Consider the following 21,497-nt stretch of genomic DNA (forward strand, 5'->3'; position numbering starts at 1 on the left):
GTTTTCCATACCAGTTCTCCAATTCTCCAACACCAACTCTGTGGCCAACAATTCAACTCTGTTCTGATTCTCTGGAGCTAGCGTCAGACCCCAGAGGCTAAGGGCGCCATCCCACAGACCTGCTCCCACTGTGGGCAGGTTCATACCCCAGTCACAGGTTCCCGTGACCCATGTCCCAGGGTCAATAATCTGTTAGAGTGACTCTCAGAACTTAGAAAAGCACTGTATTTATTGTCGCCAGTTTATTATAAAGGATACAATGCAGGAACAGCCAGATGGCAGAGGTGTACTGGGCATTGGGTATAGGAATTGAGTGCTGAGCTCCCATGCCCTCTGTGGGTGCACTACCCTCCCAGCACTTCCAAGTGCTCATGAACTCAGGAGCTCTCTGAACTCCATCATTTAGGGCTTCTTATGGAGGGTTCAGTAGGTAAACAGGACTGATTAAACCATTGCCCCTTGGAGATTGACCTCAATCTCTAGCCCCTGAGCACAGGGAGCCTTGTAGATCTTGGTGAGGAATTTGCTTGCTCAGAAAAATGGACTGAGGGACACAAGTGGCAGTGGGGCATGCAAGGTAGTGGGGACACCAGCCATAGGTGACTGCATAGGTGACTCCAGGCAGAGACTTGGTGATTTGGATTATGATGGTACCGGTGAAGTGCGTGGCAGGACATGCACGATATAGGATACGTTCGGTCAGTCAGACGGAACCTGACCGGTGGGTCCAGTAGGGACATAGGCAAAAAGAGGAGGCGAGGATAAACGCAGAGCTTTCTGGCTGTATAAACAGAGGGGTGGTGGTGCCCTTCCCCACCCCAAACCAGGATGGACCTGCAGGCTGGGAACCAAGGTGTTCTACCTTGCAAATGTGAAGTGTGACATGTCCAGTAGGCAGTCATATGGAGATGTTGGGGCGACAGCTGGATCTTACAGAGGTAGTCTGAGCTGAAAGTGACCTTGGAGTCAAGGTGTGAGTAGAAGAGAACCCAGGTCTGAGCCCCAGCACTGAGGAACTCCGCTACAAACAGGGCAGGCTCAGAAGAATGACCCAGAGCTGGAGGAGGAGAGCTGGCCAGTGAGAGTGGACGAGGTGGTGGCTGCAGAGGTGGAGCGAGGCAAGGTGGAGGGATGAGGGCCAAGAAATGCCGCTGGACTCAGAGCTGTGGAGTAGGGGACACAGATACTGGAGACGAGGTGAAGAGAGGGAAACGGCTGGCAAAGACGACTCTCTGGAGGAAGCTGGGTGCAGAGAAGAGATCTGAAAGGATCGTGCTACATATCTTCTTATTTTTTAAGATGGGAGGTACCAGAGCACATTTTATATTGCTAATGGGGGAAAATCTAAGAAAGAGGGAGAAACTGATAATACATGGGAGAAAGTGTTACTGAAACTAACCCGCAGGACCGTGAGAATGGCGAAGACGTTGGGAGGCGCTCGGTGGAGATAGATAAGATAGGTAAAACCATGTTTCCTGGTTAGTAAGTGAGGAGGGCCAAAAGGTAAGTGCCAGGGGGGTTGCTGTGGGTTCCTGGTTGGAAGATGAGCGTATTTGCATCCGAGGACTTTCCTTTTCCCTGGGAAAGAGTAGGGGGCAGCTCTACAGGGGCGTGGGGAAGGCCTGGAACCCCCAGAGGAGGCCGAGTAGGATTACTGAGCGCTTAGTGCCCGTCTAGCTCTCTTAAGCGCTTTGCCTTTTCTTTGTGAAGTTCAAAGATAATCTTAAGTTCTGTGGGAGAGCTTCATCTACCTGTTAGAAAATGTATTTGTCTCAGCCCAGCGTCCCCACCTCCCCAGCATTTCTGTGACATGATTTCAGACAGAAGAGCCCCTCATACGTACGTTCAGGCCTCTGAATCATTTCTCTCTTAGTAACGTCTGTCCCCATGGTGAGGCTTACCAAGAAAAATGGGTGACGGTGCTCAGGAGTAAAGGATCTTGATTGGCTAGAAGTAAAGCAGTATAATTTTTCCAGGTCTGTGACGAGAAGCTATTACAGAGGTGCTGCGGGAGCTCTCCTTGTCTATGACATCACCAGGTAATGGGAACTCCCCCGCGAGGAGGCAGCTTGGGGCTCTGCTCCCCAGTCTGGTCTTCCCAGGGCGCACCTATGTAGTGTGTGTTTTGTGTGTCAGGGCAGGCAGTGTGGCTGGGAATCTGGAATCCCCTCAGCCCTTTCATTTGGGGTCTTAGAGGTGTTTGAGCCAACCCCTACCACTGCTTAACCGGTAAGGAAATCTGTCCATGAGGTTTTAGATACAGAAAGCATCCCTAGTGTTTCATTGTGTTTTTTAGCATAATACTTTGACACATTCCTCAAGGGTCACAGAGTGAAAGTTTACATATGGTAAATTGATGTAATTGACATTGATGAAAGTCGAGGGCACAGGCTGTGAGTGCACTGTCCTGTGTGTAGCTATCACCCACATATCACGAATTAAATTAAAGGTTTGCCCCATCTCAGGTACTCAGCAGCCACACATGGCCGGTGGTTTCTGTATTAGTATGGGTTATAGAACATTCTTGTCCTTGCAAAGTCCTATCGGTGCTGATCTCAGTGTTTGCTGGCACCACCTTAAAAATGTCATCTCTACCCTGTCATTTGGTGGCTCTCCGGGTAGGAACTTGCACAGCTGAGAGGGTGTCACTCTGTTGCTGTGACACACACCCAGTCTGCATGTTCAGGATGAGGCACACTGGCGAGGAAGTGGGCAGCTCCTGGCCCAGCCCGACTGCACTTGCTCAGGTGGTGAAAGGCTCAGCTTTGCTCCTGTGCAAAGTCATCAGGCTGTCTAAGTGTGCCGGCAGAACAGACGTATCCCCAAGTGTATCAGAGCAGAAACGGCAGATCTGAGTTGGTCCTGGAGTTAGACAGACCTGGCCAAGCCCTGCCTCTGCCTCTGGCTGCTTGTGTGACTTTGGGCAACTTAATTAAACTCCCTGGGTTCAGGTTTCTCATGAAAAAGGGAGATAGAGCCTATGTCACAGAGTCCTTATAGAGAATATGAGAAAGTCCCACCATATAGCACAGACATGGTAAATGGCAGCAGTTAGCTGGTAGATCTTGCTTACCCATTTTGCACATAATTGAGCTAGGAGTTAAGAGCTCAGTAAGTATTTGTGAAGTGAACAAAGGAACGTCTGTATCCTTTTGCACCTTGGTTGGGCAAAAACAAACAGCAAAATCTCTGATTTGCGGTTTCATTTTTTTGGAAACAAAACAATCAAACCCTGTGGTATGGTGTGTGATTGGGCATTCAAGCTACCTGCATCACCTGAAAGGTTGTCGACATTACCCTGACGTGTGCAAAAGCAGCGTGTGAGTAGTGTGAATGACTGGAAAGAGTTGCTAGTTTTATAAAATACATGTGCTATTTTCACAATCTTATATTACGCAGCCGAGAAACCTACAATGCGCTTACTAATTGGTTAACAGATGCCAGAATGCTAGCGAGTCAGAACATTGTGATCATCCTCTGCGGGAACAAGAAGGACCTGGATGCCGATCGCGAAGTTACTTTCTTAGAAGCTTCCAGATTTGCTCAAGAAAATGGCAAGTGACCTTTTACCTACTACTGCTTTTCACATGGGCAAATTTGGGGGTAATAACATTGCTTTGGATTTATATCTATTGGAATTTTAAGATTAAATGGTATTTAAGAAATGCAAAATTTCCTAGAGTTTTTAGTAAAGTTAGGCTTACTTAGCATATTTTCACTGTATTGCATTCTGCCTACAAAAGTTATTATGATAAAAGCAAATGTGCTAATATTCTGTAATGACTTTTTGGTCTAAGGACAGGCCTTGGTCTAAAGCAAAGGTTGTAATAATTTTTAAAGGCCCTAATTGCATGATGTTCTGTCCTTTTTCCTAATGTAATTTGGAGCTAAGTTGGTAAAACACTAGCTCTAAATAGAAGGGGAAAGCAGTGGAAGAAATACTGGGCTTTTTGGTTTTATTTTACTTCATTGAATTTAAGTCATTTGGTTATATGCCTTTGAAAATTCTCTGAATTTCCATATAGAAAACCAGAGAATGACACATAAAACTAATGGTTGCTTATAGATGGAGAATTCAGGCTTTTTAAAGGACTTTAATTGTTAGAACCAGTCCAGAACTAAAATATCGTAGTATCAACTTTCAGTTGGACTCTATACCAAATTACATTCTTACAAAGTGACTGGTTTTATGCTAAGAAACTAAGCACGTGAGGAGAACATAAGCTATCACGAGTTTGTAAAAGAAGCCATTTAGAGATACAGAAGCAAGGAGAGCCAGGCTTTCCACTGGGTTAGTAACCGCTCTGGCGGATACGAAAAGTATGAATCCATAGAGGACCTCTTCACCGTCAGAATGACAAGCTGAAGTGTAGTTCCCACAAAGGAGAACCTTGTCAATGGTATCTGTGGTGACATGAGGAGTATTTGGAGAATATTCGTCTCGTGTCGACAGCCGGGCCGCTTCGGGCAGCCTGCCTCCTCACCAGGCCCCGGTGCTGGCGCGGCATCTTTAGCAGACGAGCTCCAGCACGAGGTACCCGTCGCTGCTGAGAAAGGCTTAGAATTCTTCCAACGTTTAAAAAACTATATTGACGTGTATTGATTCTGTATTTGCAGAAATATGTGGTTTTCAAGTAACAAGTTCCATTTTGCCTGCTATTCGAAGAGAATACTCAGCAGGCTGTCGGTACCTCAGTTGTGATGCCTTCTAAACATAGCTTCGCATTTTGTTTGCTGTCACTTCTAGAGCTGATGTTTTTGGAAACAAGTGCACTAACGGGGGAGAATGTGGAAGAGGCCTTTGTACAGTGTGCGAGAAAAATACTTAACAAAATTGAATCAGGTAAAAGGCTTTCCGTTAATAAACTTTTCTTCAGCATATTTTACTGTCTAGCTCAATAGTACCACTTTTTAATTTTCCGAGAGTGAGTTAGTCAAAGAGCATTCTCCCTACACCTGCTAACCTCAAATTGCCACTTACAGTTTTGAAGGTCTTGTCCACGTGGCTGAGGCGAAGGCCCAGCCCTTCTTCGTAGTGGCTTCCTTGCACCACTGGTGTAGGATGGGCCATCAGGGTTTCAGCGAGTGTTTGCTTCTAGAACCATGGCCTTTTGTGGATCCACTGCTTAGAGGAGGAAGAGTGGATCTTTGTCCACTCTCTGTGAACAGCTTGCTAGCCCTGCTGGGCCAGTGGTCCCATGGCATGACGGGGACTGCCCGTGTGAGATTAAGGAAGTTATAGATACATGCGTGATGTCGATACTTGCAGCTTGCACATCGTGGAGAATTTATTTCTGAAGCTAACTGGCTGTGCCTCGGTGGTAACCTGTCTCATGTTTGCATTTGTTGCTTCAGTAAAAATAAATTTAAAATAACCCTAATTTAGGCAGCTGACAAAATACTATGTAACTGTCATTTATTAAAGTTGAGTTTTATTTAAATATTACCAAAATTATATGTGGACATTCACTTTTTAATTGATTCACTCAAATATCTGAATGTCTATTCTTTGTCAGGTGCTGGGATACAAAAATGATTTAATCATAACCCTTGCCTTCAAGAAACTCTTTCATGGGAGCCATCAAAAAATAATTATCATACAGTGTGGTGGTTATAATAATTGAGGGGTGCGTAGGATCCTGGGTTTGCACAGAGAAGGGGAACCTACCCAACCAGGTCCTGGAGGTAGTGTCAGGGGGGGTTCCAAGAGGAGGTGACAGCCAGGCTCAGCCTTTCAGAATGTGAGGAAGAGTGAATGGGTTAAGGGAGTGGGGAGAAGGGTAGTCCAGCAGAGGGGACAGCATGCTTTGAAAGTACCGGGAAAGTAAAAATCTCTAGAACAGAGAGACTGCGGTGGGGATGGCAGGGTGAGAAGCTTGGAGAGAGGCAGCAGCCAGGCTAGTGATTCTCCTCAAGGATCTGGAACTTGGTCTTGTGGGTTACTGAGTCTCAGCCCTGGCTGAACACTGGAGTCACCTGGGATGCATGGAAATTCAGATCCCAGGCCCCACCTCTTGAGATGCTGATTAATTGGGCTGAAGTGTGGTCTAGGCATCAGCCTTTCTAAAAGCCCTTGTTAAGTGGTTGATTCTAGTGTTCATCCAAGATTGAGAACCACTGCTGTAGAGGACGGAAGCTATTCGAGGATAGTAAGCAGTGAGCGATATGGTCAGGTTGGGACTTGAGGTAAATCAGGTATGTAGGTGGCCACGTTGAGGACAGATTGAGAGAACAGGACTGGAGACCAGGATGGCAATTAAGGCATTTTTGAGTAGTCCAAGTAAAAGATGACTGATTAAATCTTTAAGGAGGATGTGGAAGTAGAGACGAAGAGATTCATCTCTATGAATCTAAGAAATACTTTGGTAGTAGTATCATATGACTCATATGCGAAATAGTAGGGCAGGGCGGTTGATTTGGGGGCAGGGAGTGGTGAGGAGGTGGGGTCAGGAAGGCACGAGGAGCCAAGGGTAACTAGATATCACATTTGGGTAACTCGCTAAAGAGATGTCATTAAACCAGAGGATAAGCGGGTTCAAGGGAATGTAGATGATTCTGTTCTGGATGTGTTCCCTTTGCAGTACCACTGGCACAAGCCCATGGGATTATCTCATAAGCTCTGGGGAGAAGCCTGGGCTGCAGGTATACATTTGGAAGCCATCGGTACATAGAGTAGTTGAAACTATGAAAGGAATGTGATCATCTGAGAGCAGTTGAGAGTGAGAAAGCAGTGATCAAAAGCAGAATTTGGAGACTGATAGATGGTGAAGAGGAACCTAGAAAAGAGAAAGAAGGAAATGGTCAGAGATGGATGGAAAGAACCAGGGGAAAGTGGATATCATTTCAGCCAAAATGATAAAGGAGTCAAAGACTTATTCGCTATCAAATGCAATAGAGCACAGTCTCCTAAGCTAAAAAATACCCTCTGGCGCGGGTGTAGGAAGTCATTGGGCATCTTTATCAAGAACAGCTCCAGTAGTAGTATGAAAATAGAAGACAGCAGTTGAGGAACAAAGAGGAGGTGAGAAAGAGTGAGTGTTGACTTCTCTCTTGAAAAGGAAAGTACTGGTATAGTAGGTACAGAGGGTTAACTTAAAGAGGGTTTGGTGATGGAAGAAATGTTAGCTTGTGTGAATGCTGAGAGAGAAAACAAGGCAGAAGGGAAAGGAGAGGAGGGTGGAGAGGAGATGACAGAGAGAGTAGGCTGCTGGGTGAGGTGCAGGGAGAGAAGCAAACTCTCTGCTGCGGGTGGAGCCTGATGCGGGGCTCGATCTCACCACCCTGAGATCATGACCTGGGCTGAAATCAAGAGTAGGGCACTTAACCAAATGAGCCACCCGGGCGTCCCTCCTCCTCTTTTTTTTTACACTAAAGTTCGCATACTGTAAATGCTGCACCTTGCTTTTCGTACTGACTGGACCTATGGATCATAACAAATCAGCATATAGAGACTCCGTCTATAGGTATGCTAATGCACATAATACATGTTGTCTGTCTTGCCATAATTCACCCAGTCTACTTTGGACATTTGGAGTATTGCCAACATTTTGCTGTCACAAGTAATACTGTGGTAAATAACCTTTTACATATCATTTCCCATGTGTGGAGTGTATGTATAGGATAAGTTCCCAGAAGTGGAATTGCTAGGTGACAGAACATAAGCATTTGGAATTTAGGTAGAGGCTGTCAAATTCTCCTAGCACGGTTGTAGCAATTTATAATCCCACTATAATGAATGAAGGTGCTTATTTCACTGACGCCATGCCCACGGGGTGTGTTATCATACTTGGGTTCTTACCAGTCTGGTAAGTAGGAAATGGTCTCTTTGTAGCTTAATTTTAAATTAATTTATCTTTGTATACATAATATATTCATATGATTCCAAATTCAAAAAATAAAAAGCGGATACAGTGAAAGTCTCCCTCCATTACAACCCCTCTCCTGTCCCCAAGCCCTAAAACTCCTTCTTGAAGTCAACTAGTATTCTTACTTTTTAAAAAGATTTTATTTATTTGCTTGATAGAGAGAGAGAGAGAACAGAGCAGGAGGGAGGGGCAGAGAGAGAGGCAGGCTCCCCACTGAGCAGGGAGCCCGCCATGAGGCTCAATCCTAGGACCTTGGGATTATGACCTGAGCCAAAGGCAGACATTTAACTGACTGAGCCACCCAGGCGCCCCTATTCTGACTTCTTTATGTCTCTTTCCAAAGATGTTTTTATGCTCATAGAAGAAAACGTATGTATATATTTTTTCCTTATTATTCAAAACAACTGTTTATACACAGTGTTCTGCACTTTGCTTTTTTCACTTAATATATTTTTGAGATCACAGAAACATAAAAGCTTTTTTAAAAGAAGACTTGCTTGGTCCTCAGGTGAACTGGACCCAGAAAGAATGGGCTCTGGTATTCAGTATGGGGATGCTGCCTTGAGACAGCTGCGGTCACCACGTCGTGCACAGGCCCCAAGCGCTCAGGAATGTGGTTGTTAGAAGCAGCACAAGAGTATACAGGTAGGTGCTCTCATCGCAGTGTCGTTGCTGGCCCTCTTACCTTACATTCTGTGCACTACTCGGGAGTTCTACACCTGCTTAACTGTAAAGCTTGTCATTGCTTTTTGCAGCTACGTTATGAAACCCAGAGGTGATTGTATAATTAAAAGTTAGATACTTTCAACAACAGTGGAATACACATTCTGAGCTATAAAGCACAGCTTAACAAATTTAAAAGAATAGAAATCATACAGTGTCTTCTCTTAAACTATGATGGAATTAAACTGGTAATCAGTAACAGGATAACTGGAAAACCCAAAATCTGTGGAGGTTAAACAACACACTTCTAAGTAACTCATGGATCAAAGAAGAAATTGCAAGAGGAATTTAAAAACATTTTGAACTAAATGAAATTCAAAACACAACTTACCAAATATGGGGGGATGCCGTGTAAGCCACACTTAGAGGGAAATTTATAGCATTGAATGCATACTTAGAAAAGAAGAAAGATCTAAAATCAGTCATCTAAGTGTCCACCATAGGAAACTAGGAAAAGAATAGCAAATTAAATCCAAAGTAAGCAGAAGAAATAAGAAGAATTACAGCAGAAATTAATGAAATTAAAACCAGAGAGTCGGTAGAGAAAAATCAACAAAATCAACAAATTCAAAGCTGATTCTTTGAAAAGATCAATAAAATCAATAAGCCTGTAACCAGACTAATTAAGAAAAGGGGGGGACATAAATTACTAATATCAGAAATGAAAGAGGGGACATCACTACAGATCCTATGGACATTAAAAGGATAATAAAGGAACACTATGAATAATTCTATGCCCACAAATTTGGGCATAGATGAAACAGACCAATTCCTTAAAGGACATGATTTGCCAAAATTCAAGAAAAAATAGACAATTTGAATAGGTCTACATCTATTAAAGAAATTGAACCAATAATTAATAATCTTCCAAAACAAAGTACCCAGCCTGGATGGGTTCTCTGGTGAATTCTGCCAGACATTTAAGGAAGAAATGATGCCATTTCTGCAATCTTTTTCATAAAAGAGAGCAGCAGAGGGAATACTTCCTGCCTTATTCTGCGGGGCCAAAATTACCCTAATTTCCAAAACCAGACAAAGACATTAAAAGAAAATTACAAACCAATATCCTTCATGAATACAGATGCAAAAATCCTCAGTAAAATATTAGCAAATCAAATCAGCCATGTACAAAAAGTATACTTCTTAAGTGGGATTTATCCCAGGGATGCAAGGCTGGTTCAACATTCCAAAATCAGTTAACGTAATCCATCACGTCAGTGGGCTAAAGAAGAAAAATCATATGATCCTATCAAGAGAAAAATCATTTGACAAAATCTAACACCCATTCAATTCATGGTGAAAATTCTCAGTCAACTAGAAATAGAGAGGAATTTCCTCAGCTTGGTAAAGAATATCTACAGAAAACTACCACTAACATCGTCAAACTTGAAGCTTTCCCGCTATTAAAATAGCAAGGCGAGGATATCCCCTCTCACTCCTTTTTGACATCATACTGGGGGGTCTAGCTAATGTAGGAAGATTAGAAAAGGAAGTAAAAGGTACACAGATAGGGAAGGAAGAAATTAACCGTCTTTGTTCACAGATGACATGGTCATCTATAATGTAGAAAGTCTAAAAGAATCCACAGACTCCTCCCTAAGCAATTATGCAGCAAGGTTATATGGCAGGGTGCAGGGTTATTATACAGAGTCGGCCACGGTTCTGTAAACCACCGATGAACAAATGCAGGTTGAGATTGAAAACAATGCTGCTGACATCAGCATTCAAAAAAAAGAAAACACTTAGGTATAATTCTGACAAAATGTGTCCAAGACCTCTATGAGGAAGACCAGACTGATCTAGAGTTTATATGCAGTGGCGAAAGACCCAGAATAGCCAGCCCAGGATTGAAGGAGAAGAACAAAGTTGGAGGACTGTGGCTACTGGGCTTCAGGACACTCTCCAGCTACATTGGTCAAGACAGTTTGGTATTGATGAAAGAACAAACAGATCAGTGGAACAGAGGTGAGAGCCCAGAAGTACACCTGCATAGATAGTCAACTGAACACCTGGCCATCCACATGCAAAAAAAAAAAAAAAAAGTGACATATACCTTACACCCTTCACAAAAATTAACTCAAAATGGATCATAGATCCAAATGTAAAACATAAAACTATAAAACTCCTACAAGATAACATAAAAAAAACCTAGAGGACCTTGAGTATGACAATGACTTTTTAGATACAACACCAAAGGCACGATCCATGAAAGACATAATTGATAAGCTGGACTCCATTACAAAACTTCTGCTCAAGGAAAGACAACAAGAGGTAGAAAAGACAAGCCACAGACTGGGAGAAAATATTTCTTAAAGGCATCTAATAAAGGATTGTTATCCAGATAGACAAAGAACCACTTAACAATAAGAAAACAACCCAATTTAAAAATGGGCCAAAGACTGTAACAGACACCTCACCAAAGCAGCATACTGTAGATGGCAGTAAGGATATGAAAAGATACTACGCAGCATATTTTGTCAGGGAAATGCAAATTAAAACAACGAGATACCACTACAACATACTTATTATGGCCACAGTACAGACACTGACAACACCGAACGCTAGCAAGAATATGGAGCAGTTGAACTGTCATCCGTTGCTGCTGGGAATGCAGAATGGTACGGCTACTTTGGAAGACAGCGTGGCAGCTCTTAGAAAGTAAACATACTCTGTAAATATGATCCAGCAGTCTCACTCCCTTGGTATTTACCCAAAGGAGGTGAAAACACAAAAATCTGGGGTGCCTGGCTAGCACAACTGGTAGAGCACGAGACTCTTACTCTCAGGGTCATGTGTTCAAGCCCCACGTTGAGCATGGAACCTACCTAAAAAGAGAAAAGAAAATAAAAAAGAAAACACAAAAATCTGGACGTGGATGTTTATAGCAGCTTTATTCATAATTACCAAAACTTGGAAACAATTAAGATGGCCTTCAGCAAATGGATAACTAAGCCGTGTACTTCCAGGCCATGAACTATTACTCAGTGCTAAAAAAGAAATGAGCTGTCAAGCCATGAGAAAGTGGAGAGGAGCTTTCAGTGCGTATTACTAAGTGAATGATGCCAGTCTGAAGAAAAGGCTACACACTGATTCCAACACTATGACATTCTGGAAAAGGCCAAACTGTGACAAAAGTAACAGCATCAGTGGTTGTCAGGGGTTGGGGATGGGAGGGATGAATAGGCAGAGCATGGACAATATTTGGGGCAGCGAAAATCCTCTGTATAAATACCATAGCAATGGATACAGGTCATTAGATACGTGTCCAAACCCGTACAATGTACAGCATCCAGAGTGAACCGCAGTGTAAGTAGTGGACTTCGGGTGATGACGATGGTGTGTCAGCGTAGCTTCATCAGTCGTAACAGATGGACCTCTCTGGTCCGGGATGTCGGTAATGGGGGAAGCTCTGCATGTGTGAGGGCAGGGGGGCGTGTGGGAAATCGATGGACTTTTCCCTCACTGGTGCTGTGAACCTAAAACTGCTCAAAATAAATAAAATCTTAATAAGGAAAAAGTCCTAAAGCAACCACTAAAATAACATGCCAGAGAGTGTTGGCTAATAAGCCAACATAGGAATTTAAAGGGAATAAACGCATAATCAAGAAGAAGGGAGAAGGAGGAAAGGAGTAAAGAAGAGATCAAATAGGAAATGGTGGATTAAACTCTACCAATTAAGAACGATGTTCTGCTTGAAAGAGTTTAAACTTTGTAAGAAATCCTTAGGCTCTTGGGCAGAAAGAAAGGAAGAGGGTAGGTAATGGGAGTAATTGGGATAGAGATTTTTCTGCCTTTGTATCCATAAGGAGACTTTTGGGTAAATTGAAGTCTAAATGTGTCTGTTGCTAAAATAGAAGGCTTATTTATAGAATCTGCAAATGGAGATTTTAGCTTTCTAAAGCGTCCTTTTTTCCCATTTACCACAGTGGGCTTTTTTATGTACCTACCACATTATCTAACAGGTGTGGGTAAGTTTAAGTCAAGTTGGAAGATACGTTCACTAAATCCCTATGGGACTTTGTGTTTGTACGTTTATAGTTATGCGTATTTCTGAATTGTTCTTAATATTTTTTAGGTGTTCATACAGTGGTATGTTGGACACAATTGTCGGACCTTGAAGAAGTTTTTTACCACCATCTTTTTCTACTTGATACAGAAGTAGATAATTGTGCGAAGAAAAATAACGTGGGGCGTTGTGCAAGCTCATAGATGTGGCACAGCGAATCATACAGTAGTAAATCTCATTAAATGGACAGTGCCATTAGGTGTATATGTGTATGTAAGCATTTTCTGTTCCACATTTCCCTTTCACTTTCGGTTTCAGTCCTGTGTGCTGTATATATACTCTTGCTCAGTGCGTCTCCACAGCATGGTATCTGATGTAGGATAGGATAGAATGTCGCTCTAAATGCAGTCTAAAATTTTATTTTTTTTTAATCATATGAACTGAAACCTGTTAGTGGTGAGGTGTGCTTCGATCGTCGTGTCGGGTATTTTGCACACTTGGTTATATCTAAGACTCTGGCATTGCTGGCCAGCGCCGCGCCTCCTTCCGTCTGCCACAGTCCACGAAGTGGACTTGTAAGTGTTGATGTAATCCACCCGTGAGACGCTACATCAGTAGTTACTCACGTATGGAAATCAAATGAAAAATGGAGTTTTTCCATGAACTTGACACTGTCCAGCACTCTTGGTTTTAAAGTATCTTCTCCAGACCGATTCAGGAAGCGTGGCCTGAGTACCTGCTGTGTTTCAGGCACTGATCAGCGCTAAGGATGCTGGTACCTTCACCCAAACTTACTAGGAAGCAGATTCTGCTTCCAGCTGTTCGTAAATGTGGCAGACGGTGTAATTTGGGGCTGCTCACCTGTTTCTGGTTTGCTGCTCTATCTGGTCTCCCTGCTGGAAAACGTTGTGTGTTACGTGCTTGTCCTGGGATTTAGTGTATGATGTCACTGCCTCTTTTTTAAATCCTTTATTGTTTTGTGTTCATTTTAAGGAAACCCACTAAATCAAGTTAATATTAAAGGAATACCACTCATTGAGAAATTTCTGTATAGCTTTCGCTGAATACTTAAATGCCTTACTACAGTTATCAAATTGACATGTTTTTAATTCACCTAAGGTATATTGAAGTATAGTATATATTGTATTACAAAGACGTGTTCTAATATTTTAAAATGTCAGTGCAAAAAACATACAGTAGAACTTTTCTTTAAAGCTGAAATACAGTATTATTTAAGGCAAAAAGGTTAAAAAGCATTCTTCACCTTCTATATGTTCTTTCACTGTGACTTTTAGCTGCAGACTGATTGGTCGATGTCATTGCCTTTCAGTTAGGAGCCGCCCACTGCTTTGTTGTTTGATTTAATCAACAGAGCACAGTGGCACCACAGACTCTGGAAAGTGACCTGGATGAAAAGATCAGTATGTATCTGTCTTAGGTATTTTAATTTTGCTTTTTTAATGCCATGGATATTTTAGTTTGAAAAGTCAGAATATGAAGCAAATTCTCAGACTGAACTACTTCTTAGACCTCTCTGGAAGAACATTCGATTCAGTGTCTCATCTATGATCGTTTTGCAGGCTGCTCACTTTTGAACAGCTTTTTGCATGGGACAGGAGCATGTCTGTTCTACCACATCGGTTTATTCAAAAGCAAGAATTTTTAAAATAAGATGTTAAATTGGTTTATAAATGAGCCTATTCATTAAACCACAGGTACTGCATATAATTCCATATCCTTTGACCAATAAAAGTTGCTGGAGAACCAAACCATGGTGGTTCTTAATAAAGGCCTTCGGGAGAAATGAAGAAGGAAGATAATTTAGTGTTGGTCAGTCGAGTATTTTCCAACACCCTCAACCAGTTCTCTGATTCGGCAGAGATCCTAGCGGGGCGGCCGATTCCATTCCTGTATCATCCCCCTGGAGATAGCATCGGATCCCACAGGTGCCAGGCGTAGTCTGCCCTGTCCTTCAGCACACATGCACACTTCAGGCGCCAGTAGCAAGCAGGTTACCTGTGCTTCTGACCAGCCAGCTAGAAATCTGAGGTTCCCGAGACCCCTTGCTGGGGTTTGATGCATTTGCTGGAATGGCTCACAGAACTGAGAAAAACCATTTACCTGCTAGAAATGCTGATTTATTGCAAAGGATACAGATGAACAGCCAGATGAAAAGATATAAAAGTCCCGGGCTGGAAGGGCCCTGAGCACGGGAGCTCCTGTCCCCCTGGAGTTTGGGGTGCACCGTCCTCCTAGCACTAGGATGTGTTCTCGTTCACCAGCCTGGAAACTCAGCAAATCGTGTTCAAGAGCTCAGTCTCCAGCCTTCCCCCCACCCTTCCCAAGTTGCGGTAGTGGAGCTGAAAGTTCCAGCCCCACTAATGATTTGGTCTTTCTGGTGACCAGTGCGGTCCTGGGACTCATGGGACCCCCACCCTGAGTCACCTCATTAGCATAAACCCCAGTGTGCTCAGAGGGAGGGGATGCTTTGTGACGAACAGAACACACCCCATCACAGGAAATTTCAAGGGTTTTAGGAGCTCTGTGCCAAGAATCGGGGACAAAAACCAAATATATGTTATTATTCATAATCTAGTAAATGTTATATATACATTTCCCACAACTTACCAGGTTTTCAGGACACTCTTAATTCACATTTCTAGAAAAGTATTTTTTCAGTCTTCCTAGAAAAATATTCTAAACTCCATTTAGACTTGAAATTATTCTTTTACAAGTCCAGCATTTAATGAAAATAAGAACGTCGCGGTTTGGGGATCTAATGGTTTTATTAAAAACCTGTTTTTTGTGACTTTTTTTTTTTTTAAAGATTTTATTTATTTATTTGACAGAGATAGAGACAGCCAGCGAGAGAGGGAACACAAGCAGGGGGAGTGGGAGAGGAAGAAGCAGTCTCCTAGCAGAGGAGCCTGATGTGGGGCTCGATCCCATAACGCAGGGATCACGCCCTGAGCCGAAGGCAGGCGCTTAACCGCTGTGCCACCCAGGCGCCCCAAAAAAACCTGTTTTTTGTGACTTATGAAATTTTATGGAACGTGGATTCCTAGCACGTCAGTATTATTCGGATGATGATGAATCTGACGTTAAAATTAGAAACTTGGGGTGCCTGGATGGCTCAGCAGGCCATGACCCCGGGGTCCTGGGATCAAGTCCCGCATCAGGCTCCCTGCTCAGCGTGCTCTCTCTCTGTCAAATAAATCAAATCTTTTAAAAAATAAAAAATAAAATTAGAAATTTAAGTCATTAGCAATTCATACTGCAACAAGTAGATGGTTCTTCATTTTCTGTCAGATTTATCTTTTTTTTTTTTTTGAGTGGAGATTTAGAGGGACTTTAAAACCCCTGTGAATTTTTAATCATTTTTTTATGTGCCAGTTGTAAAGTGAGTCTCTTTCCTAATCATCCTGCCTGTTCACGTACACAGAATTGGAGTTTGTCCCAGTTGTTGCTTGGTTACGTCCCAATTGTATTAAATTCTTCAAGGAGTTGTTTTTAGACTTCTGGAGGGATTTCTTGGAGAACACCCGGCAGAGTCAGGAAGACCCGCGGCTGAGGAAGTGTCAGCCAGCACCCCCCCAGATTAGAAAATACTGCTTACTGTGAGAAGACAAGAGTGCGAACAGGGAATCTGTGCGTCCGTCTGCTCCACCGTTGCCCGGTTCTTCAGTGCTGTCGCATTAGGAAACATCAAGGCATCTGTCATAGCACCCCAAGCTAGTTCGGTATGCATCTCTGAAAAGAACTTGTTTTTAATTTTGTATGGTCACCATACCATTGAGAACTTCTTAAAAGATACTGATACAAAGCCAGGATGGTTATGTTTTCTCTTACCTTGCAATTATATGAAGTTTTCTGGCATGTATTGAAAAAGCAAAATGCACGTCTTTCATACGGTATTTTCAGAGCACGTGGCTAATTGTACCAGCAGTGCTGTCCCCGGCCCCGGGGACCCTGCACCTGCAGCAGGAACAACACCAGGCTGCCTGCACAGCATCAAGTAAAATGCTCATTTCTGTATTTTGGTGGGGCCCTCAAATCATTTGACATCGAATTGTTTTGTAATATGAGTAATTCAGAGTAAGTCTCCCACATTATTCCCTTTTCCAGAAAATTCACTATTAGTTTCCATGGCCGTATAGGTACATCACATACCCCACTGTATATATTATGCCGATTTCCGGGGAGAATGGTGCTCTTATATGCCACTCCTGTTTCTCTGAATGCCCCCTGCTTTCCCATTGCTTCTGTACCTTTGCATGGACTGTGTGTGTTCCTCACTTGCAATGCACCCCACCGGCTCTCCGAGTCTGTCAGGCTGCAGCCCTGCTGTGCTGTAGGGTGCGCTGTAGAACTTCTGTGCTGGGAGCCTCTCTAAGCCCCTTCCCGCTCCTGGCCGTGTGCAGACACACACTGCTCTTGTCATTCTCTGTCCTAACCCCGCTTTTGATATGGATCATGTTTATATGTTATTCTTGTTTGTCTTCTCTCCTGGGCTAAGACCTCACGAGGACAGGGCTGCCTTTTGTGCGTCCCATGCCCGGCACATAGGAGTGCTTGTGGAAAGGACAGATAATGAATCAGTTCTGTCCCCACGGCTTTCTAAAGTACTTGGATATCCAGTCTATCCACTGCAAGATCCCTTTTTGCAAAATCCCCGAAAGGTAGTCATACGATCCTTCTAAATCCCTTTCTGTCTGGGAGAGAGGTTCGTAACTCCTAGAGCCCCTTTTCAGATGACATCACCAGGATGGTGAAGGAGAAGAGCTCAGCCTCTCCCCCCACAACGATCAACTTGGACGACATTAGACAGCAATCCACAAAATCAGCTCCAGGAGAGCTGAGGAGTCCGCTTGAGAACTGCAACACAGTGGGACAAAAAAACAGAAGAACCACACAAAAGGAAGAAAAAACAGCTTTGTTTTGCCTGTGTTCTCACATCCTTTTAGGCCGGCACTGCTCACCACTGTTAGAACTCCCCAGCTAGGAAGAGTTCTGACCGGGGAAGGGAGAGTGGAGGGAACGACCAGTCTCCCTAGCTTTTTGGGGCACCACACAAAGGATCCACTTCAGTTTTACCCCACCCAGAGGCCGGCAACGCTGAGACCTATGGAGGTGGCTAAGAACAAGGAAGAGGGGCAAGGGCTATCAGTAGCAGCCACTCTGCAAGAGCAACCATGGCTGCCAGTGACCTGCTCTGCGGAGGACCCCAGCAGCTTTCACCCCTGCAGAAATGAACAGCCAGCACACCCACGTGGACCCCTGCAGATTTCATTCTCTTTTTTTGCCCCAGTGCCAGATGCCTGAGTCCCTCTCTGCTCCCTCCCAGAGCCCAGGATCTGCAGCTACACGAGTGCAAGATGCCAGCCTGGAGTCCTCCACCCCACCTCCAGTGCCACGTGTACACTTGCCCCTAGCCCCTCCAGCTGTGCACTCAAAGGCCACCAGCCTGACTAACACTGGTCAATCCTGCAGCTAGAGAAGTGCACACCAACAGCCAGGGTCCCCCGGCCGCTTGCTTCTGGGCCTGCAGTTGGCCCAAACCCTTGTTGCTGACTTTGCCCCCAGCCTCTGCCACTACACAGACACCTGCAGCTGGCCTCCACAGCCAAGTATGGCACACCACTAGCCTGGCCACCACTGCTGCCTGCCCTGGTCCCTAGCTACTGGACCTGAAGGCATCACTGAGGATCCCAACAGCCCTTGAAGCCACTGAGGAATCCCCCGCCACAGTGCTTGGATCATACAGTTGATGCTGTGGACCTCAGTGGCGTGAACTAATGCAGCATCAGACCTGGAGCTGCCACACCCCCTGCACTTAGCACCCCGCACTACGAGTCTTGGGGAGAGAGCACACTCCAGCACCCCCATTCACAGGTGACGGTCTTTCCTAACTGAAGCTAGTCTTTCTTCAAATGCACATACACCTACACGAGGTGACAGGGATCACAAAGAATTGGGGAACACAGCACCACCAAAGGAACACTGTAAACTTCCAGTAGCCGACCCCCAAAGGAATGGAGATACATGAATTGCCTGATGAAGAATCCAAAACAGATGTTCTGAAAGATGCCCAGGGAACTACAAGAAAACACAGTTTAAAATTATCAGAAAAACGCAAGAACAAATGAGTTCAACAAAGAGAAAACATAAAGAACCAAACAAATTTTGGAGCTGAAGAATGCAATTAATAAACCGCAGAATTCAGTAGAGAGCTTCAACAGCAGACCGGACTCAACAGAAGGAAGAATCCATGAGCTTGAAGGCTGATAGTGTGAAATTACCCAGTCAGAGAAGGAAAGAAAAATGAAAAGGAATGAAGAAAGCCTATGGAACTTACAGGACACCATTAAGAAACAATCTGCCCATGGCTTTGGAGTCTCTGAAGGAGAAGGGAGAAGGGGGAGAACGCCTTATTTTAAAGAAGTAATGGCGAGGGTGCCTGGGTGGCTCAGTCGGTTAAGTGGCTGCTTTTGGCTCAGGTAGTGATCTTGGGGTCCTGGGATCGAGTTCCAAGTCAGGCTCCCTCCTCAGCCGAAAGTCTGCTTCTCCCTCTGCCCCTCCCCCCTCAAGTTTGCACTCTCTGTGTCTCTCTCTCTCAAAAAAAGTCTTAAGAAAAAAAATTTTTTTTTTAAAGTAGTGGCTGAGAACTTCCCATACCAGGTGAGACACTTGGACATCCAAGTTTTTGAAGCTGATGAGTCACACCAAAATTTCAGTCCAAAACTCTTTCTCCAAGACACATTATAATAAGTGTCTGAAATTGTATGTCCTCGTGCAGCCTACTACCTTTCCAAAATTTGGGTAACAAACAGAGTTATCCACTTATTTTACATTCTGGGGGTAAGAGCTTTGACGTTTAGGCAGCGGGTTTTTTTGTTTGGATTTGTATTTCTTGGGAATTCTGTCTGCACTCTTGGTTGGCCTCGTGGCACCTTGCAGTACAGCCTGGGGGCAAGCAGGTGCTCAAGGTGTGCGCTCCTTCTTCGTGACCTGCTGCTGTTAAGAATGGAGCTTTGGGCTCGAGGGCTGTGAGAAGCAGTTGAGAATTACTGATAAGCCTCTGCTTTTAGACCTAGGCATGCTCAGCTGTCTATTATATGATGGGTCATAAATGCTTGGGGGTGAAACGTGTCAAATCTCTCCATTTTGTTAATTACATACTGTTACAGTTGACAAGTCCCCATGTTGGAGAAGCCAGAGCTGTAATTAGATCTTGAAAACTTGGACCCTGCTGCCTTTTCAAAGGGGAAGAGGAGTTGCAAATAGTTTTCCTATTCTAAGATTAAATGATTTCACCTGAAACTTGAACTTTGTATCTATTTAAGTTGTTTATACAGGTTTTTACCTGATTTTCAGGCTTTTACCCTGAGCTATGAAAACTATACTTTTGCATTTGGAGAAATCCAGTGCTGAGTGCTCCTTTGGTAGTTCACTGTGTCTCTGATCAAAGTACAGCACAGGGTATACATTCTAAGACCCCAGTGGGTGCCTGAAACTGCAGACAGTACTGAGTGCTACATATACTGTTTTCTCTTACATATACAGAGCTACGATGAAGTTTAATTTGTAGATTAGGCACAGTAGGAGAATATCCAAATTGCCAGCATTACCACCCTTGTGCTTTGGGGCTCTTATTAAGTAAAATAGGGGTTACCCCCGAACACAAGCACCGCAATACCACAACAGCCAACCTGATAACCAGGTTGGCTGGGTCACTCATGGTGGGTAGCAGGCACGACATGGATATGCTGGACAAGAGGATGATTCGCCTCTTGGATGGGACAGAGTGGACTGGCACAAGATTTCATGGTGCAGCTTAGAAGAGCACACAATTTAAAACTTAAGAATTATTTCTGAAATTTTACATTTAATAATTATGGACCAGAGTTAACCACAGGTGACTGAAACCAGAGACAGCTGTCAGCTGAGTGGGGAGGTGGGGGTGCAACCACTGATTCCTTAAAATACAGTTTATTAGTGAAATTACTAAAAACTTTTCATTTAACAAGCTCATTTTTAATACTGTCAATTAAAATGTCTATAATAAAACCTTCAAAGGGCTTTGCATTTTTTACAGCTTAAAAGTATTCTCACGTTTAACATCTGATTCATCTTTCAGAACAGCCCTTTGCAGTGGGATAGAGCAGATATTAGCCCCATCTCACACGTGAGGGCCCAAAATACAGGGGGTAGGAGCTGGCTACCCCTAGGAAGTGAACAGGAGGCCCTGGGTGCTGGCTGGGGACCCCACTGCATGGCAGACAAGGCACTGGGATTTCTATGGGCTGAAATCCTTCCTTCTCTCAAAATTTACTGTGAAAATTTCAAACACACATGTATTGGAGTTTTTAAAACTATAAACAGTTCTTATTTTAACTAGTGAGAGTTTTTATTTTAAAAATAATCTTTAGTGCTAAATTACTAGAGATGGGGAATATGTTGATTTTGTCACTGTAAAACCATGTTTTGATTTCTAAAAAAGCCTTGCAAGTTTGAGAACTTGCTTTTTGTCCCTGCCTTCAGTAGGTTGAAAATACTACCAGTTAAAAGTGCGTGACTGAAAATGCGTGCTAGCTGGTTTTCAGAATGCTTTGCCACCATCTTCTTGTCGTTGGCTTTTAAACCCGCCCAGAACTGAAGTTGTTTGTGTTAAATAGTAAGGGAAAGGTGAGAACGTGCCTGTGAGGCTCGTGCTGATGGCTGTCAGCCCCTCATGGGGAGCTTGTCCTTCACCGTACACCCTGAGGTTTGCATCCCTCACGGCCACGGTGCATGTTACTTACAGTGGCCGCATTCCTGTTGACCCAGGCTAGTCCTGGCCTGTGCTGCTTCTCACCTCGATTTATTTAACTTCGTTCTTGAGCAAGAGTAAAAGAAAAATTGCT

The 21,497-nt window shown here is 43.8% G+C and overlaps 1 protein-coding gene across 2 annotated transcripts in view; it reads left to right on the forward strand.

The window, feature by feature from the left end:
• The window catches only part of RAB4A (RAB4A, member RAS oncogene family), a 44,663-nt gene extending 30,300 nt beyond the window's left edge, over positions 1-14,363 (forward strand). The window contains exons 4-8 of one of the 2 annotated variants that reach the window (XM_045783307.2): positions 1,977-2,039; positions 3,400-3,554; positions 4,748-4,843; positions 8,374-8,510; positions 12,664-14,363. In XM_045783307.2, coding sequence (XP_045639263.1) covers positions 1,977-2,039; positions 3,400-3,554; positions 4,748-4,843; positions 8,374-8,489 — 430 coding nt within the window. In that variant the 3' untranslated portion in view covers positions 8,490-8,510; positions 12,664-14,363. The remainder of the gene's footprint in view (positions 1-1,976; positions 2,040-3,399; positions 3,555-4,747; positions 4,844-8,373; positions 8,511-12,663) is intronic. The other variant, XM_045783308.2, reaches the window with a different exon arrangement.
• The last annotated feature ends 7,134 nt before the right edge of the window (positions 14,364-21,497 follow it).

This window comes from Ursus americanus, chromosome 6 (assembly GCF_024610735.1).
Source record: "Ursus americanus isolate L20-20 chromosome 6, mUrsAme1.1.p, whole genome shotgun sequence".
NCBI classification, from domain to species: domain Eukaryota; kingdom Metazoa; phylum Chordata; class Mammalia; order Carnivora; family Ursidae; genus Ursus; species Ursus americanus.